The sequence below is a fragment of the Emys orbicularis genome, chromosome 22 (assembly GCF_028017835.1).
Source record: "Emys orbicularis isolate rEmyOrb1 chromosome 22, rEmyOrb1.hap1, whole genome shotgun sequence".
Taxonomy (NCBI): Eukaryota; Metazoa; Chordata; order Testudines; family Emydidae; genus Emys; species Emys orbicularis.
The window spans coordinates 22,116,244-22,135,985 of record NC_088704.1 but is presented as its reverse complement, the minus strand read 5'-3'; the positions used below and the strand labels follow the sequence as shown (position 1 = coordinate 22,135,985).

Below are 19,742 nucleotides of genomic sequence, written 5' to 3'. Positions count from 1 at the left end.
TGTGATTTGTTGATGCCAACTGAACATGCAGTTTCTTGGATTTTAGTAAATTGATGTGTCAAATCAGAATGGAAATGAGGACTTCTACTGTAGCTTCCCTCATTGAGTAATGTCCTTAAATAACAAAGTATAAAACATCTCCAAGTTGCCAACTGGCTGTCTTTCCCTCTCCCTAACTCAAGGGTTTCATGTGTAGGGCATGACCCATCCAGTCAGCAGCACCCTCAGGATTCTCATGAAAATGAGAAGAAGCTCTTATTTAACCTCCCACAAAACCCAGGCCTAAGCTTACAGGACTGAAGGGGCTTCTGTTTAAGTCGAGGGGAGTTTTGCTTCCAGAGTTAGGCCAAGTGCTTTTGGACACACTCTTATGATTAAAGAAAAATGCCCCTTTTTAGAAAATGTTACCTTTAATCTCAACCCCATTTTGGGCATTTCCTTTGTTTTACCTACTACTGTACCATGGCTCTTTCAGAGATCACTTTTACTCCACACTCTGTTTTTGTAATGTGTTTCCTTAAGGGAAATGCATGAAGCTACAAAACGTAAACTTGGTATACAGATCACTTGCTCTGCTTTTGGCTTCAGTTGGTTTAAAATCTGAAATGTAAAGAAAAACACTTCCTTTCCCTAAGGTGCTGAAATTGCATAGGAATGTTTAAAAAACCAAAAGGTTAAATTTCATTAAATAGCTTTTAAGCCATTTACAGGAGAAAATGTGGGTCAAATCTCCTCATCCCTGAGTGGAGAGAAGCTGTCTCCCAAAACCCAGGCTTTTCCAGTTCAATTAGCAGTTTGGACGTAGTGGAAAATTTCTGTAAATTCAGATGGAAAGAGTGCCTGCGTGAACACACAACAGTCTTGTTTCCTTTGTTCTGTTTCGTAGCCACCTCCTGGGACAGAATTCCTTGAAGCATATCTAGTTTAAATAGTGAGCTGTTAGAGGTCTCTAATGTACATCATCAGGCCAGGGTCGGGGCTAGTTAATGTTTTTTACTCTTTCTTTTTGCTGCTTCATCCCTTTGGCATATTGTCGCTCCATGGACAATCTAGCTGCAGTTCCCAAAGGGGACATTCCCATTTGGTTAGAGCAGGGGTTGGCAACCTTTCAGAAGTGGTGTGCCGAGTCTTCATTAGTTTACTCTAATTTAAGGTTTTGCTTGCCAGTAATACATGTTAACGTTTTTAGAAGGTCTCTTTCTATACGTCTATAATAGATAACTAAACGATTGTTGTATGTAAAGTAAAAAAGGTTTTTAAAATGTTTAAGAAGCTTCATTTAAAATTAAATTAAAATGCAGAACCCCCCGGACCAGTGGCCAGGACCCTGGGCAGTGTGAGTGCCACTGAAAATCAGCTCGTGTGCCGCCTTTGGCACGCGTGCCATAGGTTGCCTACCCCTGGGTTAGAGAGACCTTCAGAACGATAGCAATTGCCTTCTCTTCACATGTTGCTTAAGCCCAGTGCTTAAAATGGAGAACATCAGTGGCCATGCAATGGCGCCAGGTCAATAAAAGCAGTTGGCTGAATTCAAACCTGCTGTAAGGGGCACTGCAGCACCATTCATGTTAATAGATTTGCTCCCACTTATACCAGGATTGAATTTGTCTTAGTATCTCTTTGTTGGGCACTGTGGAAGTCTCCAAGAGCTACAGAGAACCTGGAAACCCTGTCTTCTGACCTTCTGTATCATAGACGTGATGTTGGTATTTAGGGAAACCTATCAGAGGATTTGATAGGAACAGTATGTCTCTTGAAACCCTGGTTTCATATGGTATGGCAGGTAGTGGCAGTGGCCTGAACTGCCTCTTTATAGTTTCTCCATGCCTGGAAGTTGGGTCACTTCTCTGAGATAAGGACTTTGCCACCACAGTCCATCTCTCTCTGACGTAAAGTCTGGATTTCTGCAATATGCTGTACGTGGGGCTACCTTTCAGGACCACTTTGCGAACTTTGGCTACTACAGAACATGTCCACTTGCTCGCTCAGTGCTGAGCTGTCTGGAACACTTCACGTAGATAGCGCTGGCTTCCAGTTTGGTGCCTGCAAGGAAATGAGTCTGACGTTAATTTTTTTCATGAAACTAACATGGCATGTGCCTGTCCCTGTACTGATTGCTCTGTTGGAATGATACATCCCTTTCCCTTACCTTCTGTCCGAGTTTTGGTTTTTGAGATGATAAGCTCTTTGGAGAGCTGTCTCTCATCTGTCTAAGCAGCACCTATTAAGTTTGGGCACTACTGTAATAACGGTAATTAATCACTCACAGCGTTGACTTTGGTCTATAAAGCATACAGGATTTGGGCTCCATTGTTGAAGAGCCCAGCTTTCTCTTTGTGCTGTTGTGACTTTAGGGACCATCGGCTGACTGGAATATTAGAATTGAAGGGGACTAGAGGCTCGTGGCATTCTCATTGGAAGGACCCTGACTGTTGTTCCCTGTTGGTCTGAGAGGGCTTGGCTTTGACCTGCAGGTCATGATGCGTGGCCCATCTTTTTATCCAGACTTTGCCTGTGCAGCAGGGGCTGGTGAGAGGAGCCAGGGTTGAGTTTTTGCCATTGGGAGTTTGTTGATCTAACACTCAAGGGAAGAGTCTTGACACCTCTAACTGCAGACAATTCTGGGCTCCTTAGCGCCGAGATGTCATCTCTGTCACTGCACCTGCAATGTCTAAGTACCAGGTTCCATCTAATAGCAAATTATGGCAGCTCAGAGCACAGAGTTTGTGGAACTGAAGCAGCTAAAAGCAATGGTTAGAATGTGCACCCAGCCCCCTTGCTCCCAGGGGGTGACAACTGTAACCACCTATGCTTACTCACTCCAAGGTTAGGGCTGGATAATAGTCATAGCTCTGTTCTCTGTTGGCTTTACTGGAGCTATGCTAATTGATTGCCAGCTGAGTTTTTGACCCTATGTGAAAATCGCTTAGAGATTCCTCTAACATGTCTGATCCTCTGAGTGGACCCAACCCAGTCTTGAAATAAACGTGCCCAATCAGTGCTGTGACTCTGTCAGAATTTGTTTTTGGGGGTGCAGTAGGAGACAAGAGGCAGCAACAACTATTGACCTTTCAGAAGCACATTGGATCAGATTAAATGATTTCCCCATGCTGACAGTGAGCATCCTTCCCTTCAAGAAACCTGTTCCTTGTCTAGTCTGTATCATGTGTGCCAGCACTGTGGCAAGTATCTCTGTTTCAGTCCAGGAGCAAGAGAGGTTTGCAGTGAGAACATTACAAGAGATTCCAGCTGTTGTCATATATAGTAGGGACAGCCCCAAGGGAAATCACACCTCTTTCTGCAAATTATTTACCTACTATTGTTACACTTAACAGCTAGGATCCCTATAGAGGGGATTAAAGAAAAAAAATTTCTCTTCAGTTTACTCTGCATTTGGCAGCACTTTGTGTAGCCAGTTTCACTGTCTCCCCGGGGTAGCTGGTCAGTAGTTTCCCTTTTCCTGTATGAGTCTCGTCATCCATCAATAGAGGAGAGAGAAACATCTCTTAAAAACTAGGAAATCTTTTGTAAAAGCACAGGCTAGGCAGGAGGATTCAGGCTGGTGAGGTACCAGAAACTGCTTAGTATCGGGGGTAGCTGTGTTAGTCTGTATCCACAAAAACAACAAGGAGACCGGTGGCACCTTAAAGACTAACAGATTTATTTGGGCATAAGCTTTCGTGGGTAAAAAACCTCACTTCTTCAGATGCATGGCGTGAAAGTGCTTGTAACTTTATTTAAATATAAATCCTAGATTTCACACTGATGCTCCTTCAACCTGGCTGCAGGTGACAAATGCCTAGAGCCACTGGAGTTTGCTCTGGAGACTTGAGGAAGGAAGTTGTGAAGTGCTGGCTGATTTGTGAGCCTGGACTTGATTCTTAACGACTGTAAAGAAACTATTTTAATCTGGAGTAGTCTTGTATTGTCCGGCGGAGCATTCCCTTTCCGTCACCCATAGCCACCTCCAATGGTGTGCTCCCTCTCCTGTCCTCCATAGCAGACCCCACTTTTCCAGATATCTGGATTCGTGCAGGATCCAGGCAGTTATGGCTGGGCCTTATCTGGAATGCCCATTAGTCTGGGCGCTCAGGGAGAGACACAGCTTTATTTATTATCCTATATTCTTCCCAAGTTGAAAAGCTTACAGTGCTTTGGCCAAACGGCTGGCACATCTGAGTCACTCACTCATGCAATATTTAGGGCAGCCTGGCACAGGCAGGGGATTTGCTGAAGGAGGAGCAAAGTGTGCAGAGTAATAAAAAAATAATGAAATAAATAAAATGAAGGTAGAGAAGCTTTCCAGTAAGAGCAATAAAATCCCAGATTATTAACATCACAGAGGAGTCTTAAAAAATCCTGTTCAGAAGGGGTCTCTACCTCCTACAGTGCCTGCTTTGTTTCTTCCCTGTTTTTCCCCTTAGTAGGCCCATTTGCAGGAGCATGTGACTTTTCAGTGCTTTGAGAGGTTCAGCTCCTGCTTATTCCCCACCTGAGGTCACAGTCCTGTGTTTGACTTGTCCGCTGTGAAAATGATTCCAGTGTCACAAATGGAGAATTTTGGCTAAAGGTTCAAAATGGAGCACTTGGGAGAGGCTGGGTTCCCAAGAAGGCTTGTCTGCATTCGGTGGGACTGTGAATTATTCATTGTTTGGACTCCTTGTTCCAGTCTCAGTAGTAATGCTGCTTGCAGTGCTGCAAAGGAATCCTAAAGCAGTGAAAATACCAGATGGGTGGGAACGTTAAAGCAGGACACACAGTTTAGATTTAGCTGGAGAACCAAAAATGAAGGGTTTGTTTGCACAGCTACCTTTGGAGACTGTCTTGTGGAGAGACCTTAGAATTGGATACTACTGAGCCTAGAGTCCTAGCCCTGATGGCTATCGGTGTGTAAAGAGATCGAATTCCAGCAAACTAAAAGGGGGAGAGATGCTGCCGGGTTCATACTCTCCGTTCTTCACCTCTTTATCCAAATAACTGTCTTTCTAGGACTGAGCTTGCATTGCTTAGTTGATTAACAGTGCCGCTGTTCTGTATGTGTGAGCATGAGAGTGTCTGTCTCCCTGAGTGAGGGGAAGGGAAAAGGTGGCGATTTTCTGCCCCTTCTTCCTGAGACCTGTTTGTGCTAGAATGACTGGTGACCGGCGGGGATTCAGCTTTCACAGCTGAGTTTAAAATTACATGTACTTGGAGCGGCAGCTCTGCCACTGACCGGGTTTACACTGCAATGATTTGTCAAGTAATGACGACCACATTGACAGGCTTCACATGAGACCAGCTTGGGTCCAGCTCTTTCCGTGCAAGATTCAACATGTTTTTCCACTTTAGTCTGCTTTTAATTAGGAATCATTGAAAATTATGAAGTTTTTCTCCCTGTGGCTCAAGCAGAGTTTTTTCATTTGAAGTATAAAAGATCCCCTCATGCACATAATATGCGTGTTACACAAAGACTGACTGTACCAGCTAGAGAGCGAAACTACACTCTTCTCTTTGCATTTATACCTGGTGATATGCCATCAATATTCTGCCAATTGTCTCATTTGGAAGAGAAGCAGACTTCAGTTTCAGCTGCTGCTCCTTTTCCAGGTGTGACTTGGTGCAGCTGCTACTGCTGACAGCATAATTCTGTTCCGTTTGGGGTCTCTAGCCACCTCATCAAGGAGCCTCCAGTAGCTCATCAAGCAATATGATTACCCTCTGTTACGGGCGGTTTGCTTTCTCTTAGTTTCCCCAGGGGGAGAATTGTATGTGCACTGGAGTGTTTTGTACTGGTAGGGCTTTGGCTTGGTAAATACGTCATGCACGTGTTGTTCTGTGCTCATGCTGAAGGACAGTTGAAGTGTGCCTTGCACTTGGAGTGGAAGATGGTGAGGTCTGTGATATGTTTCCTACAGGAAGTAAGGACTTAGTTCCACGGCTTTGTAGGTTTCCTTTGTTCAAATCCTAAGTGAGATCATAGGCATTCTTGAATGCCTTTGGAATAGTTTACTATCTTTTATAGTAACTATTTTGGAAGAGTTCCACATTTCCATCAAAATAACATACTTATGGTGCTTTATTGTGTAGTCTGGGTGGTTTCAAGGTGTTGTGTTAACATGCATCATCTCTTACAACTATTTGCAGTCTTGGTCAAGGAATACAGACAGTCTTGACATGTTTGGCAGTTGATTATTTATATTAAACGTTGATGTTAATCCAGCAGCTCCAGACACATGTAACTTTACCATACCCCTTATTCACAGAGAAAAATCTTTCCTATAGGCCAAGGTCATTTAAGCAGCAAATATTTCAAGAAATCTACTCATGGGATTGTATCTCCCCTGTGAAGGTTTGGTTAGCTGTCGTCAGGACTTGTTTGGTGTCAAACGTTTTGGTGTGATTGGCCCTTTGAAAAAGCAAAGTGTCGTCGTCCCCCGTCCCCCCCCCCCCATCTGTGATTTGTCTGTTGGGGGATTTCTGTAACATCCTACCAAGAATGCAGTGAGTATAAATCCCTAAATGAGACCATTGTTAGTGACACGTATTGAAAGCGAAATATCCTTTTCGGCATGTCCGTGTGTATGATTCTTCATGCTGGTGGTGAATTAACTCAGTGACAGCTGTGGAGAGTTCACCGTTATAGGCTCAATAAACACTTCATGAACACCTAAATGATTCGGCAGCCCCGAGGCACCTTGGCATGGTAGAAATGAGGTGGCCATTTGTGCCTCCCCTTTTGTGGCACAACGTACAGGGAACAGGCCGTACGGGCCCAAAACATTGTCCCTGTTCCCTGGTGAAAGGCTCTGAGTGTTACTGTGGTGCTTTAAGCTCTGCAGTGCGGTTCCATTGGGCTTTCTACCTGGCAATCGTTTGATTTAGGCAAGATGACTTCTCTCCCTTTAGGTAAGGGGCATGTGGCTGAAGACTGTGGGTGTCCATCCTTGTGGTGTTTCCCCTTTCTGATTAGGTTTACCCTGAAGGCACTCTGTCCTTCTCCAAACCTCAGAACCCAAGAAAGAGGGAGCAATGCAATGTACCATAGTGCAGCCATTCTTTCCCTATGGGATGTGTCAGAGAGTTGGCTTGATCCCCCATGTGAAGCACAGCGCACGTTCAGTTTGGACTTTGGCTTCCTCTGAGGCATCAGCTACTGGCTGTGGCTGGAGGTGGGATCCTGGATATTATGGACCGCTGGCCTGCTCTAATATGGCAGTTCCTACCTTCATTTGGTCTCAAGATGTGCACAGAAATGTTATAGTAACAGGATGTAATGGAGTCCAGGAAAACAAAAGCTAAGACAGGAGCCCCATAGTCCAGAAAGAGATTCTAATACAACTGACCTGCAGTATGTTTATTATGCAGCCAAATTAGCACCAAGAGCTATTTAAGTGGCATTACTGCAGTCTGGTATGTATTATGCTGCTCTGTAACAGTTCTGAGAAAATGTGATTATCTTCATTGTGGAGTTTGACCGTATTTACTTTCCATTATAAGTGAAATATATTGGAATCCATTTCTACTTATAAAGTAGGTTTCAAATGATAGATAATGGCAATGATTAGCATGGGGAGCCTGCTGTTTTTTCTTTTAAATATCAAAACTCATTAGGTGAATTTATCTGTAGATGATTTTCTACACATCTCCTATCTTAACTATTTGTCTCCTAAATTGCTAGTCATGCTCTGCATTGGTTCTTCTACTTAAGGTGCAGAGAAGTTATTTTTGTACTGAAATAAAAGTGGAATCACACTTCAAAAAAAAAAAAGTTTAATTATTAAAAATGTGAAGTGCATTTGGCCGAGCCAACACGAATGAGCAGTAGACTCAGAGAGGCAGGCTCAGTGGGAGACTGAACAGAGGGACGCACTGCAGCACTCCAAGTTCAGATTCTGTGGTGAACTGGAACTTTTCTGAAAGACCCGTCTGCTGCAAACCTTTAGTTACGACTAATGCGTTAGTCTCTAAGTGCTACGTAGATCCATCTCCTGAGTCTGCCACAGACTCCGCCTGTTCCGTTTTGCTCTACATTAAAGTGCATCTTCAGGAACTTCCCGAATGTGGGAAGTGTGTTCAAAACAGAACACTTTCTCGGGGCGATGGGGTAGAAGGACTTTAGGCCTCTCCATGGGGCTGTGCCCCCGAAAGCTGCCATATTGTGCATGCTCATTGCTTGAGAAAGTCAGTCATGGCCTAAAGTGTGTAGGGGAGTCCATCCATAGTCCTGCTATACAAACACTGTATCCTCTTTCCTCTTTTAGTGCCAGACCTCAGGGCTGTATTCAGCGGCACAGTGGTCTAATGGATTGAGCTCAGGACTGGGAAACAGGAACATCTAAGTTCTAGGCCTGAACTCTGGGGAGCTGGACTTCACCTAGTGTGTCTGTGCCTCAGTTTCCTGTCTCTGAAAGAAGGTTCTGGCTTACCCGCCTCAGTGGGCAGTTGTGGTTTGGCGAACATTTGTACAATGCTTTGACGTTGAACGCGCTGTCGTTACAGCTGTGTGTGCAGCAGCCTGTCCAGGGCTGCCTTCATGCCTCATCTCTCCTGCACGTGTCTTCCCAACTACTGCTATAGATCTGTGCACCAGCCCCAGGGAGATCTTACAAGCTACATGGCCCCTTTTCAGTGCCTTGGAGCCCCTGCCACCCTGACCCATTGCAAAGAACCCCTTCCTGCCTTTAAGCACAGGACTGATGTTTCAATATACTACTTAGCAAGGTCCCTCACACTGCTACAGCTTCTTTCCCATCCCAGAAAAACCTCTCAGCATGCCAGTCCTGGGAGAGCTCAGCTCAATTTTCTCTGCTGAAGTATCAGGCTCCATATCCCAACTAACTCACTCTGATATCAGTGCATAGGCTGGAACATTGTTTACCTACTATGCCTTTGGTTAAAATCTAGAGTGATTGGCCCTAGAATTAATAGTTACATTTCAGGTCAGCACGTTAGGGGCAGATTTAAACAAATGTCATTATGTAGCCAATGTTTATTCTGCTCTGGTGTCAGTGTGGGGACGCCTCCAGCCATACTCCATACCTCCTGTGCTTTGATCCAGTCTGATCTCACAGGCTTAGTGGGGTCTGTTCCGAGCAGTGCACTGCCTGGCTGGGTGCTCCAGGAAGGTGTTTGGGGGATTCGGTTGGTGCTACTCTTCCCTCTGAGCCATTGCCCCAGCGTGGTGATGGGAAGCAATGCTGTATTACAGAGAAGATACAAAACCAAAGTCCTGAGCTCTTGTGGTCCTTTGTAGCTCTTATGGCACTTCTAGTAAGAATAGTGGAATTGCCCTGATATGACCAAATTCCAAATATCTTGCTCCCTAAATTCCCCCTGAGCTTCCCATTGTAAATTGTATTCCTCATTTCCTGTCCTAAACTGGTATTGTGTTGCTCTTGTGTGAGCAGCAGCCATGTTCTGCCTGAGAGATGGATGCATTTCAGTGGTGGGAGAAATCGCTCTCTCTTAGCTCACCCGGGTACTCGGTGTGCAGTGAGAGCCTGTTGTGAAAGGTGTTCCATAATGGAGGTTCGTACTGCTGACCCTGTGAAAAGGATACGGTACTCTAGATTGACTGGCATTTGTTTGCAGGCATTCCAGATAGAGACTGACTAGACGAGGCATCAGTTACTCTTCTCAGCTGGCTAGCGCCATCATGGCGTGTGGAAATTCCCACCCCAGAGAGAGGGAAACAAAAATAACATCCACGGTTGGAAAGAAACATTCCAAGACTTGTTGTTCCTTTTTTGTTAGGTAACAAAAAATCAATCTAGCCTTTCAGTTGTGCCTAACCCAGCCTGTTAGCCCATTTAGCAGTGGAGTGCTTTAACAGTCTAAGTAATGGATGGCTATTGTTTCCTGCTGCCACCGTAGGAGCCACTGATTAACCAAGCCATCTGTGTTTTGCAGGTTGTGTCATTACTATTTCTGGACGCATGACCTTCACGAGCAATAAATCCATGGAGATCGAGGTCTTTGTTGATGCTGATCCTTTTGTTGATGAACCTAAAGAAAGATATCGAGCTGTCAGTGCATTCTTTACCTATGTATCCCTGAGCAAGGAGGGGAAGCCTCTACCTGTTCCACAGCTGGTGGTAAGAATTCTTCATTTAAAGAGCTCAACCTTCGTGCTGCGTAATGTGAAGCCCTGGGTTGTGGAGCAGCACAGGAATAATTACTCATTGTAAGGTCTTGCTCCCTTCACCAACAGAATGAACTACCAAGTGCTTTCTGGTCGCCCCCATTGCCCTCAAAAGGGTGATTTGGGCTATTCCTGTGCTGAGGCTAGAATCCCTGGAATGAGCCAATTTTCAAGGGAGTCCTGGTGCTAGGGAGGATGGGGCCTGCCTGGCCAGGGGGCTTCATGTTTCCTGTACATTTCCTGTTCTTAGCTACTCTGGTCAGACTTGTATTTGTGCTGGACTGAGCAGGTCTGGTCAAAAGCCCACAGGCCCTTTCTGGCATCTCCCCATCTTAAGCCTGTAATTTTACTGCAGAATAACACAGGAGATCAGCGATAGATTATGACCACATTTGGAGCCATTTAGTCAGCTTTGGCTAACTGGCCTGCGTAGCCACAGTGATTGCTAGGAAACCAAGGAGTACACTAGAAAAAGGTCCCAGCAGGCTGCCTCACTATCACAGTTTGGATGCCCAGGGGAGGCAAAAGGCAACTGTCCTGCCTTGAGACCTGTGCCGAGAGGAGCCACGCCAAGGTTGTGCAGTTCTCCAAAGCTGAGTCTGCAGTGTGTTTGGGGGGAGGTGTCTGGCTGAGTCTGCAGTGTGTTTTGATCCACCTTTAAGGGGATCTCTCACTCACAACCAACTCCAGGTAGTCACCCACTCCCACCCCCCACAGATGGCCAGCTTCTGGAGCCCCCGGGCAGCAAGGTAAGAAAGGGGCTATTTACAGATGATGCTCCCAACACCAGGAGTGGGCAAACTACAGCCCGTTGGTCGCATCCAGCCCGTCAGACATTTTAATCCTGCTCTCAAGCTCCCGCTGGTGAGCGGGGTCTGGGGCTTGCCCCACTCTGTGTATGCTGTGGCTCCGTGCAGCTCCCGGAAGCAGCAGCACATCCCCCTCTGGCTCCTGTGTGTAGGGGCAGCCGGGGGCTCCGCATGCTGCCCCTGCCCCAAGTACCACCCCTGCAGCTTCCATTGGCCGGGAACCGCATCCAGTGGGAGCTGCAGGGGGTGGCACCTGCCGACAGGGCAGCACACACAGCTACCTGGCTGCGCCTCCGCATACGAGCCGGAGAGGGGACATGCTGCTGCTTCCAGGAGCTGCCTGAGGTAAGCGCCGCCCGGAGCCTGCACCCCTGACCTCCTCCCGCCCTCCGAAACCCTTGGTCCCAGCCTGGAGTATCCTCCTGCACCCCAAACCCCTCATCCCCAGCCCCACCCTTGAGTCTGCACCCCCAGCCAGAGCCCTCACCCCTTCCCACACCCCAACCCCAATTTTGTGAGCATTCATGGCCTGCCATACAATTTCCAGACCCAGATGTGGCCCGAGGGCCAAAAAGTTTGCCCACCCCTGTCCTACGCCCTAAATGTTACCACTGCCTTAGGTATGTGAATGTGAGTTACTGGCTGGCATGTGAACTTGCCAAACTCTGGCTGCTGTCGTCTGCTCGCTGTCCGGTGTTGCATTTCTGCCCTGCTGTGACAGTTTCATTTAGCCTTGATAACTGTCCACGTCTGTCCGATCGGTTAATGCAGTTACACCATCGTACTCTACTGTTGTTTAAAATTGCCATAGCTACCAAGGCAGAGAGTGCCTCCCTTACAGGGCAAGGGAGTAATTGTCCCCAGTGCTCTGGGTGATTCAGCTGGTCCGGAGGGAGAGAACCAGGAGCGAGCCAGTAGCGTCACCACTGCTTTTCTTCGGGGAGCAGTAACTGAGTGAGTTCAGGACATCACTGGCCATATCACTTCCACATGTTGCACTTCTTGTCCTGCATTCTTCCATTCCCATGTTCTCTCCTGGTTATCACTGACTGCTTTATAAATACTGGAGTGGGCAAATTCCCCCTCGGAGTCTTGGGACGGCAAAGGCAAACTTTTCCCCCTGTGCAGTTTGGGGAAACCTCACCTGTACCTGAATTCCTGTCTCTGTGCTCCTGCATCTCATTGATAGATACCAGATCATCAGTGGTACAAACACACAGGTACAATGATGACATGGCTCCTAACCTGAATTCTGGGGAGCAAGGCCCAAAATACCTTTGCAAAATGTTTGATTTTTTCCTGTTGTGATCTGGATGACTCCAGAGGTGCGAGAGCTCCTTGTAGGGTCGCTGCTGCAGCACAAAGGGATTTAGAAGTGTCTATAGCTGTTCCTTTCACTTGAAATGCTATGGGGAGGTTTGTCTTTACTAAACACTTAACTAACACAAAGCCTTTAAACAGCACTTCCATACATGTCTCTTCTAAAAACAAATGTTCGGCTCGTTGCTTCAAGGTTACAAGCTTCTCATTTCTTGTTCATTAAATACCAAATATCTTACAGACTTCAGCTTTCTATGTGCTGTCCTTAGGGTTTTGTTGTCCAACAAGACCTCTTTCCTTCAATTATTCAGCAGAAAAATATAAGCGTAAATAAGAGTTTCCAAAGCAAGCATCTGTCTTGCCAACCTTCGAAATTAATAGATTTAAATATAAACATTGTTTCACATTTTGAGAATCTGTTGAATTCAGCTTCATTCACTTTCCTTCCTTGTTAATTGTAAAAGCTTATGTAGGGATTTGAATGTCTGAATGAAGCGAGGAATCTGGCCTCCTGGAACCTCCCAAGCTGTAGCTCATCCATGTCTGTATGTTGATGCTGAAGCACCCCCTTCCCCATTCGCTACTGTCAATTCTGCTTCAGCCTTCCTGTCTATTTTTAGCTCTCCTGATCCATGGTTCTTTGCTGACACATAACTCCAAGTCAGCAGTGCTGCATTATTTCTTGATTTAATATTTTATTCCGTGTAGATCTCCTCCTGTACTCCAGCATTTTGTCGGCTAATTATAACTTAGCCGGCAGAGTAGTGTTTATATATTTTACACACCTGTATTTGCCTGTTGTATACATTTTTAATGTGCTGCTTGGAAGAAGCTTTACTTCCTGATAGCTGCTGCTGCTCTCTAATGCTTTCTTTGAGTGGAAGCTGTATATTGACCGGTATGAGGGTCTCTGTTTATCACTGTTATCACATACATTTGTAAGGGGCCCTGTATAGTATTTCTGGGCTGGTTTCTGTAGGGTCCGTATATTCTTTGTTTATCTGAAAGACAAAAAAACGGAAGCAATGAAACGCCTGTCTCACCTGGTAACTTGCTATACAGCAGCTTGGAGCAGGGGACCTAGCGTGGGGTGGTTGGACACTGAATGACACTCGCCTGGTGTCCTGGGACACCAAACATCACTTTCACCTTGCCTGGGTTCATTCGGAGCCAGCCACGCTCATCGAGGTTCAGGCCTCGGGCAGGGACCACAAAACGAGAGATGTGCGGAGTCTGCATTTGCTGAAAAGGACCTGGAGCACTGGCTGTCAGCCTGGCTTGTGACCCTGCACCCCATAATGCCTCTTGCCCTCCCGTAGCAGCATGCAATACGCTGCCGGATCTGGACTCCTGAGCGTTCCCCTACCACGAGGGTTCTGTCAGACCGCATGGAGCTGGTTTTGGCACCACAACCCCCAGTCCCAATCCAGGGGGATTTTGGAGGTGGGGAGGGGTGTGACTGGAGTATGCTGTAATCTTGGGCTGGTTTCGATCAGCCCTGCTCCCGCTGGAACTGGATACTGCAAGGAATCTTGTAGGCGTTGGGCCCAGGTTTACTAGGAACCAGTATCAATCATATGGTGCTCGTATGCTTTTGGACAGAAAGTGTCTGGTCCCTGCAGGGATTTCCGTTCCCATAAGGTGTCTCTCTGTAATGCTTCAGTTACCTCACTGCATGTACTTCCCGATGAACTTTATTGGGCTTGAAGGGAAATCCTCCAGCAGCAAATGAAAGGAGGTTCCCAAGTGAGGACATGTTGTAGTTCTGCACTAGCAATCGTCGGTGGTCAGTGAAGCGCTCAGCATCTCATCCATCCTAATTTCTTGCAGGTGTCAGAATATCACGATGGAAATATAAATGCTGTAATAAATGTTTGAAAAGCTGCAGGCTAGTGATGGCAAATGAACTTTATTATAAAATGAAGTGAAATGATCTGAGGGTCTGATCATATCTTACTCTTAAATCTGGAGTGAATCTCTTTTCTCAAATAGAATTACACCAGCATGTGATCAGTCAAGCATTTCCTTGTCTGTGCCTTGCAGAGTGCCCTCTAGGGGAAAGACAGAGTCACTGCTATTACAGGTGAGCCACCTGTACCAGTTCCTGGGTGCTCTGGCTTTTGTAAAGTCAGAGCTAGAAAGTATGAACAGCAAAAACTAATAGACACACTCCATTTCTATAAAAACAACAAGGAGTCTGGTGGCACCTTAAAGACTAACAGATTTATTTGGGCATAAGCTTTCATGGGTAAAAAAAAAAAAAAACCTCACTTCAGTTGCATCTGAAGAAGTGAGGTTTTTTACCCACGAAAGCTTATGCCCAAATAAATCTGTTAGTCTTTTTAAGGTGCCATCGGACTCCTTATTGTTTTTGTGGATACAGACTGACACGGCTACCCCCTGATACTTGAGTCCATTTCTGTGGGGCAATAAGTGTTTGTAGTCTGGCCAGCTGTACATCTTTCAGTTCAGTGATCCTGTCCATCAGAAAGAAAAGGCAACGAGTGAAGAATTTATTTCCCAGTCTCTAAATCTAGAGGCTTTATATAATTCCAGACACTCACATTCAAGTATCTGGTAGCGAGACATCCTGCAGTCATGTATTTGCCTCTTGAAGATACAATACTGCAGATTTAACTTGCCCAGTTTTAGAGAGGGTAGAGGACTGTATGGCTTAAAGAATGAACTGTAAGATTTTCACCACTGACTGCAGTGGTGTTACACTGGTGAAAAGTAGTGTGTGAGAGGGGAGAATTGGGTCAATTTTATCTTAATGGGCTGCAAAAATCCCCTCTGGTTTGCTTGCAGAGAGTTGCACTGATGTTTTTGCTTCAGACCTTTGCATTGTTCTAGTTACCGTCTTTAGCTGAAATTAAACTCCATGAGATCTATTTCAAATTGCTGAATAATTGAAGGAATGCAAATATTCCTAGAATGAAATGTGCTACTTTTTGTGAACTTGTTCCTTTGAATATTAGAGGAACTTAGTAGAATTTTGACATCACAAAGCTCATGATTTGCTCTGTGCTACGGTGGGCATTATCCTGATGCCTGGATCAACACCCACAGAAAATGATTCCCATGCTGTTTTTGATGTTGTCTAACTGATCTCCTACTTCAAGTTCTTTTTGCATATTTAATACTTTTAAAAGAAGTGCTGTTTTACAAAATATGTGAACTTCCTGGTCCTGTTCAGATCTTATTTTCCATCTCTAACCTCAGATTTAACTACTCTTAACAGCCAATTAATTAGATTTCAGAGTTCTAATAGTCTGCCCTTCCCCCACCAGCTGGAAAAGCATAGCTGGCTGTCGTGATAGATAGTGGGGGAGACAGCACCGTACTCATCCTGCCTGCCTGAGCTCTGGATTGCAGAATGTTGAGTAGACAGGGGCATATGAAGCAGGATCACCCCTCAAAACCATCAACTCGTACAGATAGTCTTTACCTCTTTACATAGCAAAGCCTTTAATGCACAATCGTATGCAATGGTGACCTTATCTATATTGACACTGTCAGCCACAATGGGTCTCCTAAAATTATGCTGATTAGCAGTTGCACAAAGGTGGTGTTCCTGCTGGACATTAAAGGATGCAGCTCTGTGAGGTACTTTATCAGCCAATTATTTCTAGGCAGAACTGAGAGGGGTTTCTCCAATTGAGATTTAAAAATAAAAGATTTGTCACTGTGCTTGTATATTAAAATCCTGTTCAGGGCCTGTGTGAAACTGTCCAAATCCAGCATTTCAGTGAGCTATAAGCGGCTTGATTGGAACATGTCCATAGTGGTGTACGTCAGGAGTGAGTACCTCCAGTGAAGTCAGGGAGTTGCCCCAAGGTGAGAGGAGAATCGGGGAATGATCTCATGGTGTCCTATGATACAGAAGCACACCAGAGGTGAGTGAAAGGGAGTTTCTGCCCTAAGCTGAGTTTTGGCTGCTTGTTCTTCCAGGCAGCTAGTACCTTTGTAGAATCATTGGCTGTAGCCCTTTTCTGCCAATGACGTGAACAGACATTGGTCAAAATACATCAAGAATATGACTTGTGTAGGAATTGCATTCATATAAAATCCACCAACTAGGGCGCATGAAGCTTCTGTTAGATTGTCGAGGCACAGCCAGCTCTAATGAGCCTGTCCTGTTACGTTGTAAAGGGGCCATTTCAAGTTGTGTTTGTGTTTTCACACTGTGCCATCACCGTGGTGTCGGATGTGGCTGTCCTCGCACAGACATTTTCAGTGTTTTCCCACAGGGAAAATACTTTTATACCAACTGTGGAGATTTTAGGCACCAACTAGCTTCATTTGGGTGAATTTGCCTTTGTCTGTCAAGTTAGTTTCTTTGCATCCTGTTGACCTGTGCCATGATACAGCAGAGGGCTGCCCTCAAACTTCTGAAACAGGCTTTTTAAAATGTAGCTGACTTAGGAACATTGAGCTTTCTAAAAGAGCATTTTAGGAAATCTATCCTTCTCCCTTCCCCGTTTCTCTCCCCACCAGTCATCTCAAGTCTATAGCAAACGGTCATTATCGAGCGGATAGTTGGCATTTATATAGCACTTTACAACCATTCTCTGATTTGATCAGAAGACCAACCCTGTGCAGCCGGTCTGTATTACTAGCCCCTCTTCCTGGATGGCCGAGTGCCTCAGTGTCTGTCACCGAGAGCCAGGATTAGAATTTTGGGGATCCCTGACTCCCAATCCTGGCACAGACCCCTAAGAGGACATTCCCTATCCTTGGTGAGTAGCTGGAATTACCCACTCTGCAGAGGGCCTGCATGTGACCCATGCTCTCCTTAAACCCTCTTTGGAGGGCTCATGTGGGATTTAAGCAATGCTTTGGGGGATTTCACTCTGTGCCCATATTTGGTCTCTTTCTACCCATGGAAAGAAATATTAACCATACAGACTCAAGACTAACCACCTGGGATTGTTTGGGTTGTTTAATGTGCAGCATATCCCTCCTCCAAGTCCCAAGAAGAGATGTTTCGCTGGACTGTGCTTAGCCACTGGGATTGTTGATAGCGGGACCACCTTGGAGCACAAAGACCTTCTAAGGAAACATGCAAAGCACGTTACTTTAAAAATAAAAGTATTCTGGAGAAGATTTACTCTCTTCCTGCAGGCTCTTTGGGTGTGATTAAGAGCAGTGAGTGCTGTAAATGAGCATTGCATAGCACTACCGGTACGTTCATCCAGTAACAGCAGGGCTCCTTTAGCAAAACCCCAGAAGAGGAGCAGAAGGTCTGTTGGGTTTTAATGTTCAGATTAGGAGCCTGTTTTGTGAAATATAAACAGCAACTTCATTATTGTGGGAGTTTATATTTCAGCAGCATATTCTCTCCATTGGCTGCTCACATGGGTCTGCTTTTCTTAAAAAGAGTTGCTGATAAGGCGTATGAGATTAGTTACCACTCATAAGAGCATCTTTATTTTAAGAACTGGGTTGATGGTGAGATCAGCCTCTTTCTCTGCTTCGAAAGTCCCCAATACGAACAATTTAATTCAACCTTTACAAAGTGATGGGAATGGGATGGGGATGATGCACACTGGGATATTTGTGCAGCAATGTCGTTAGCAGGGAGTTCCAGCATCTTCCATGTTGCCTCATTAGCCCTTGTTCCTATAGGAGGTGCGGCCATGTCAATTCTGGTGCCTTAGCAGGCAGCGATGTGGCATCTACTGTCCAGTGCTGCTCTGCTGTCCCTCAGAGGTGCACGAGTGGGTATTTTACCGCATGCTAAACAAAAGCTCTTGGGCAGTTTCTGCCCAGAGTTTTTCACATAGGTCCTGGCTGGGAACGGTGGCTTCCAGCACATCACTAACATGCTTATGTCCCCCGAACGCTAATATCACAATGTATTTCACGTGCCTCGTGATAATACATATTTGCAGCCATAGGGCTAAATTCTGCCCTGCCTCTTGCCTGGCACAGCGGGTTTGCACAGGGTGCAAGTCATTGCAGAGCTCGGCCAGTACCTTGCATGCCCTGCTCAATTAAATATCTGAAATAATCTGGACACAAGTTTTAATTGCACTCATTATCATCCAGAGACGCCTTATGTTTCCCATTATAAACTCAAGTGAGGTTTCTCTGCTTGACTTCACTAATTAAAGAGGTCTGTAACTGTCAGGCTTTCAGGAAATTGTTCTGCCCACCCCTGGAAGCCCTGATCAGCCTAGACAGCCATTAATTCTAAAACAGACAGGCTATTGACTCTGCTAATTGTGAACTTCATTACTTATTTCATATGCCAAGTTATCAGAGTGTGTTCTCAAATCGCACACAGGAAAGGCAAATGCCAAAGTGCTTTGTTTGCAAGTTTCCTATTGGAAAATGAGAACAGTGTTTTCTACTGTAGATTAGTCTTACACCCACACGCAGTGGGGCCAGGCTGGAGACCATCTGGGAGATGAGAATTCTGGGCCAAACTCAGCTGCTCACACTAAGCAGGCTGCCTTCCAGCCCTGGGGCAGAGCTGGGAGCATTTAACGGCACTCTCAAGGGACCTTTGTAGGAGGCAGCACCAACAGACGCTAGAACCTCCAGCCCTGCTTGTCTGGAAGTCTGGGCTGGCAGCTTAGTTAAGTGGAAAGGGCAGCGTCTGGGTCTGGACCCTTGTTCTGATCCCATTGCTGGCACTAGGTCCTGTGACTGTGGGCAGTTCTGTAGCCTTTCTGTGCAGCTCCGTATTTTACCCGTCCCTTACTTTGACAAACTGGAAATTAGACACAGATTTTTAAGTGAGGTAAATCCGCCATTGGAACAGATTACCTAGAGAGGTGGTAAATCCAGCCACCTGGAGTCTAAGTCAAGACGGTCTGCTCTTTACAGGATGCTGTAACTTGTCCATCAATAGTTGGGCTTGATGCAGCAAGCACCGGGTGAAACTCTGGCCTGTGTTATGCAGGAGGTCACACTAGTTTATCATAATGGTCCCTTCCGGCCTTAAAGTCTGTGAAATTGTAGATTTCCATATATTGCTTTGAGATCCACCCTGCTCCCATCCTTTTCCCTGGTATATTTACTGCCTAATTGCCAAATGGTAGCCAGCTCAGCTGGTCTGTGATGAAGAGCCCTGGGGATGAGCTGTGCTCTCTGCGGCATGGGACTGTTAGCCAGACACACTTGGACTTGTCCAGAGACTCCTTCGCTTGCTTTCTCTGCAGCTGTACTTGGCATTCTAAAAATGCATGTCTCTTCTGAAAAGAAAGTGTGTTTTATAGGGAGGAGGGGAGTGGCCTCCCGGAGCCAGCTGGAGCGTGGGTGGCTGCGAGGTGGCACTTCATCTCCCATTATTTTGTCAGTGCAGCAAGAGAAAAGCAGCAGCAAAGTGGTGGCTTCTGAGTGTCACTTGAATAATGTAAAATATCCACAGGTGCTAACAGGATGTAGTCCGTGCTGCAGGCCAAGCTTCCTGCTCCACACAGGGCAGATTCTGGCCCCCATCTCCCTGGAGGGCAGCAAGGTGAAACAGGCGGCTCTGGCCAGGG

At 45.9% G+C, this 19,742-nt stretch overlaps 1 protein-coding gene across 1 annotated transcript in view; it reads left to right on the top strand.

Moving 5' to 3' along the window:
• Window positions 1–19,742, top strand: part of ACOT7 (acyl-CoA thioesterase 7) — a 97,448-nt gene that overhangs the window by 69,837 nt on the left and 7,869 nt on the right. The window contains exon 8 of the mRNA XM_065421319.1: window positions 9,889–10,073. Within this exon, the coding sequence (XP_065277391.1) occupies window positions 9,889–10,073 (185 nt within the window). The remainder of the gene's footprint in view (window positions 1–9,888; window positions 10,074–19,742) is intronic.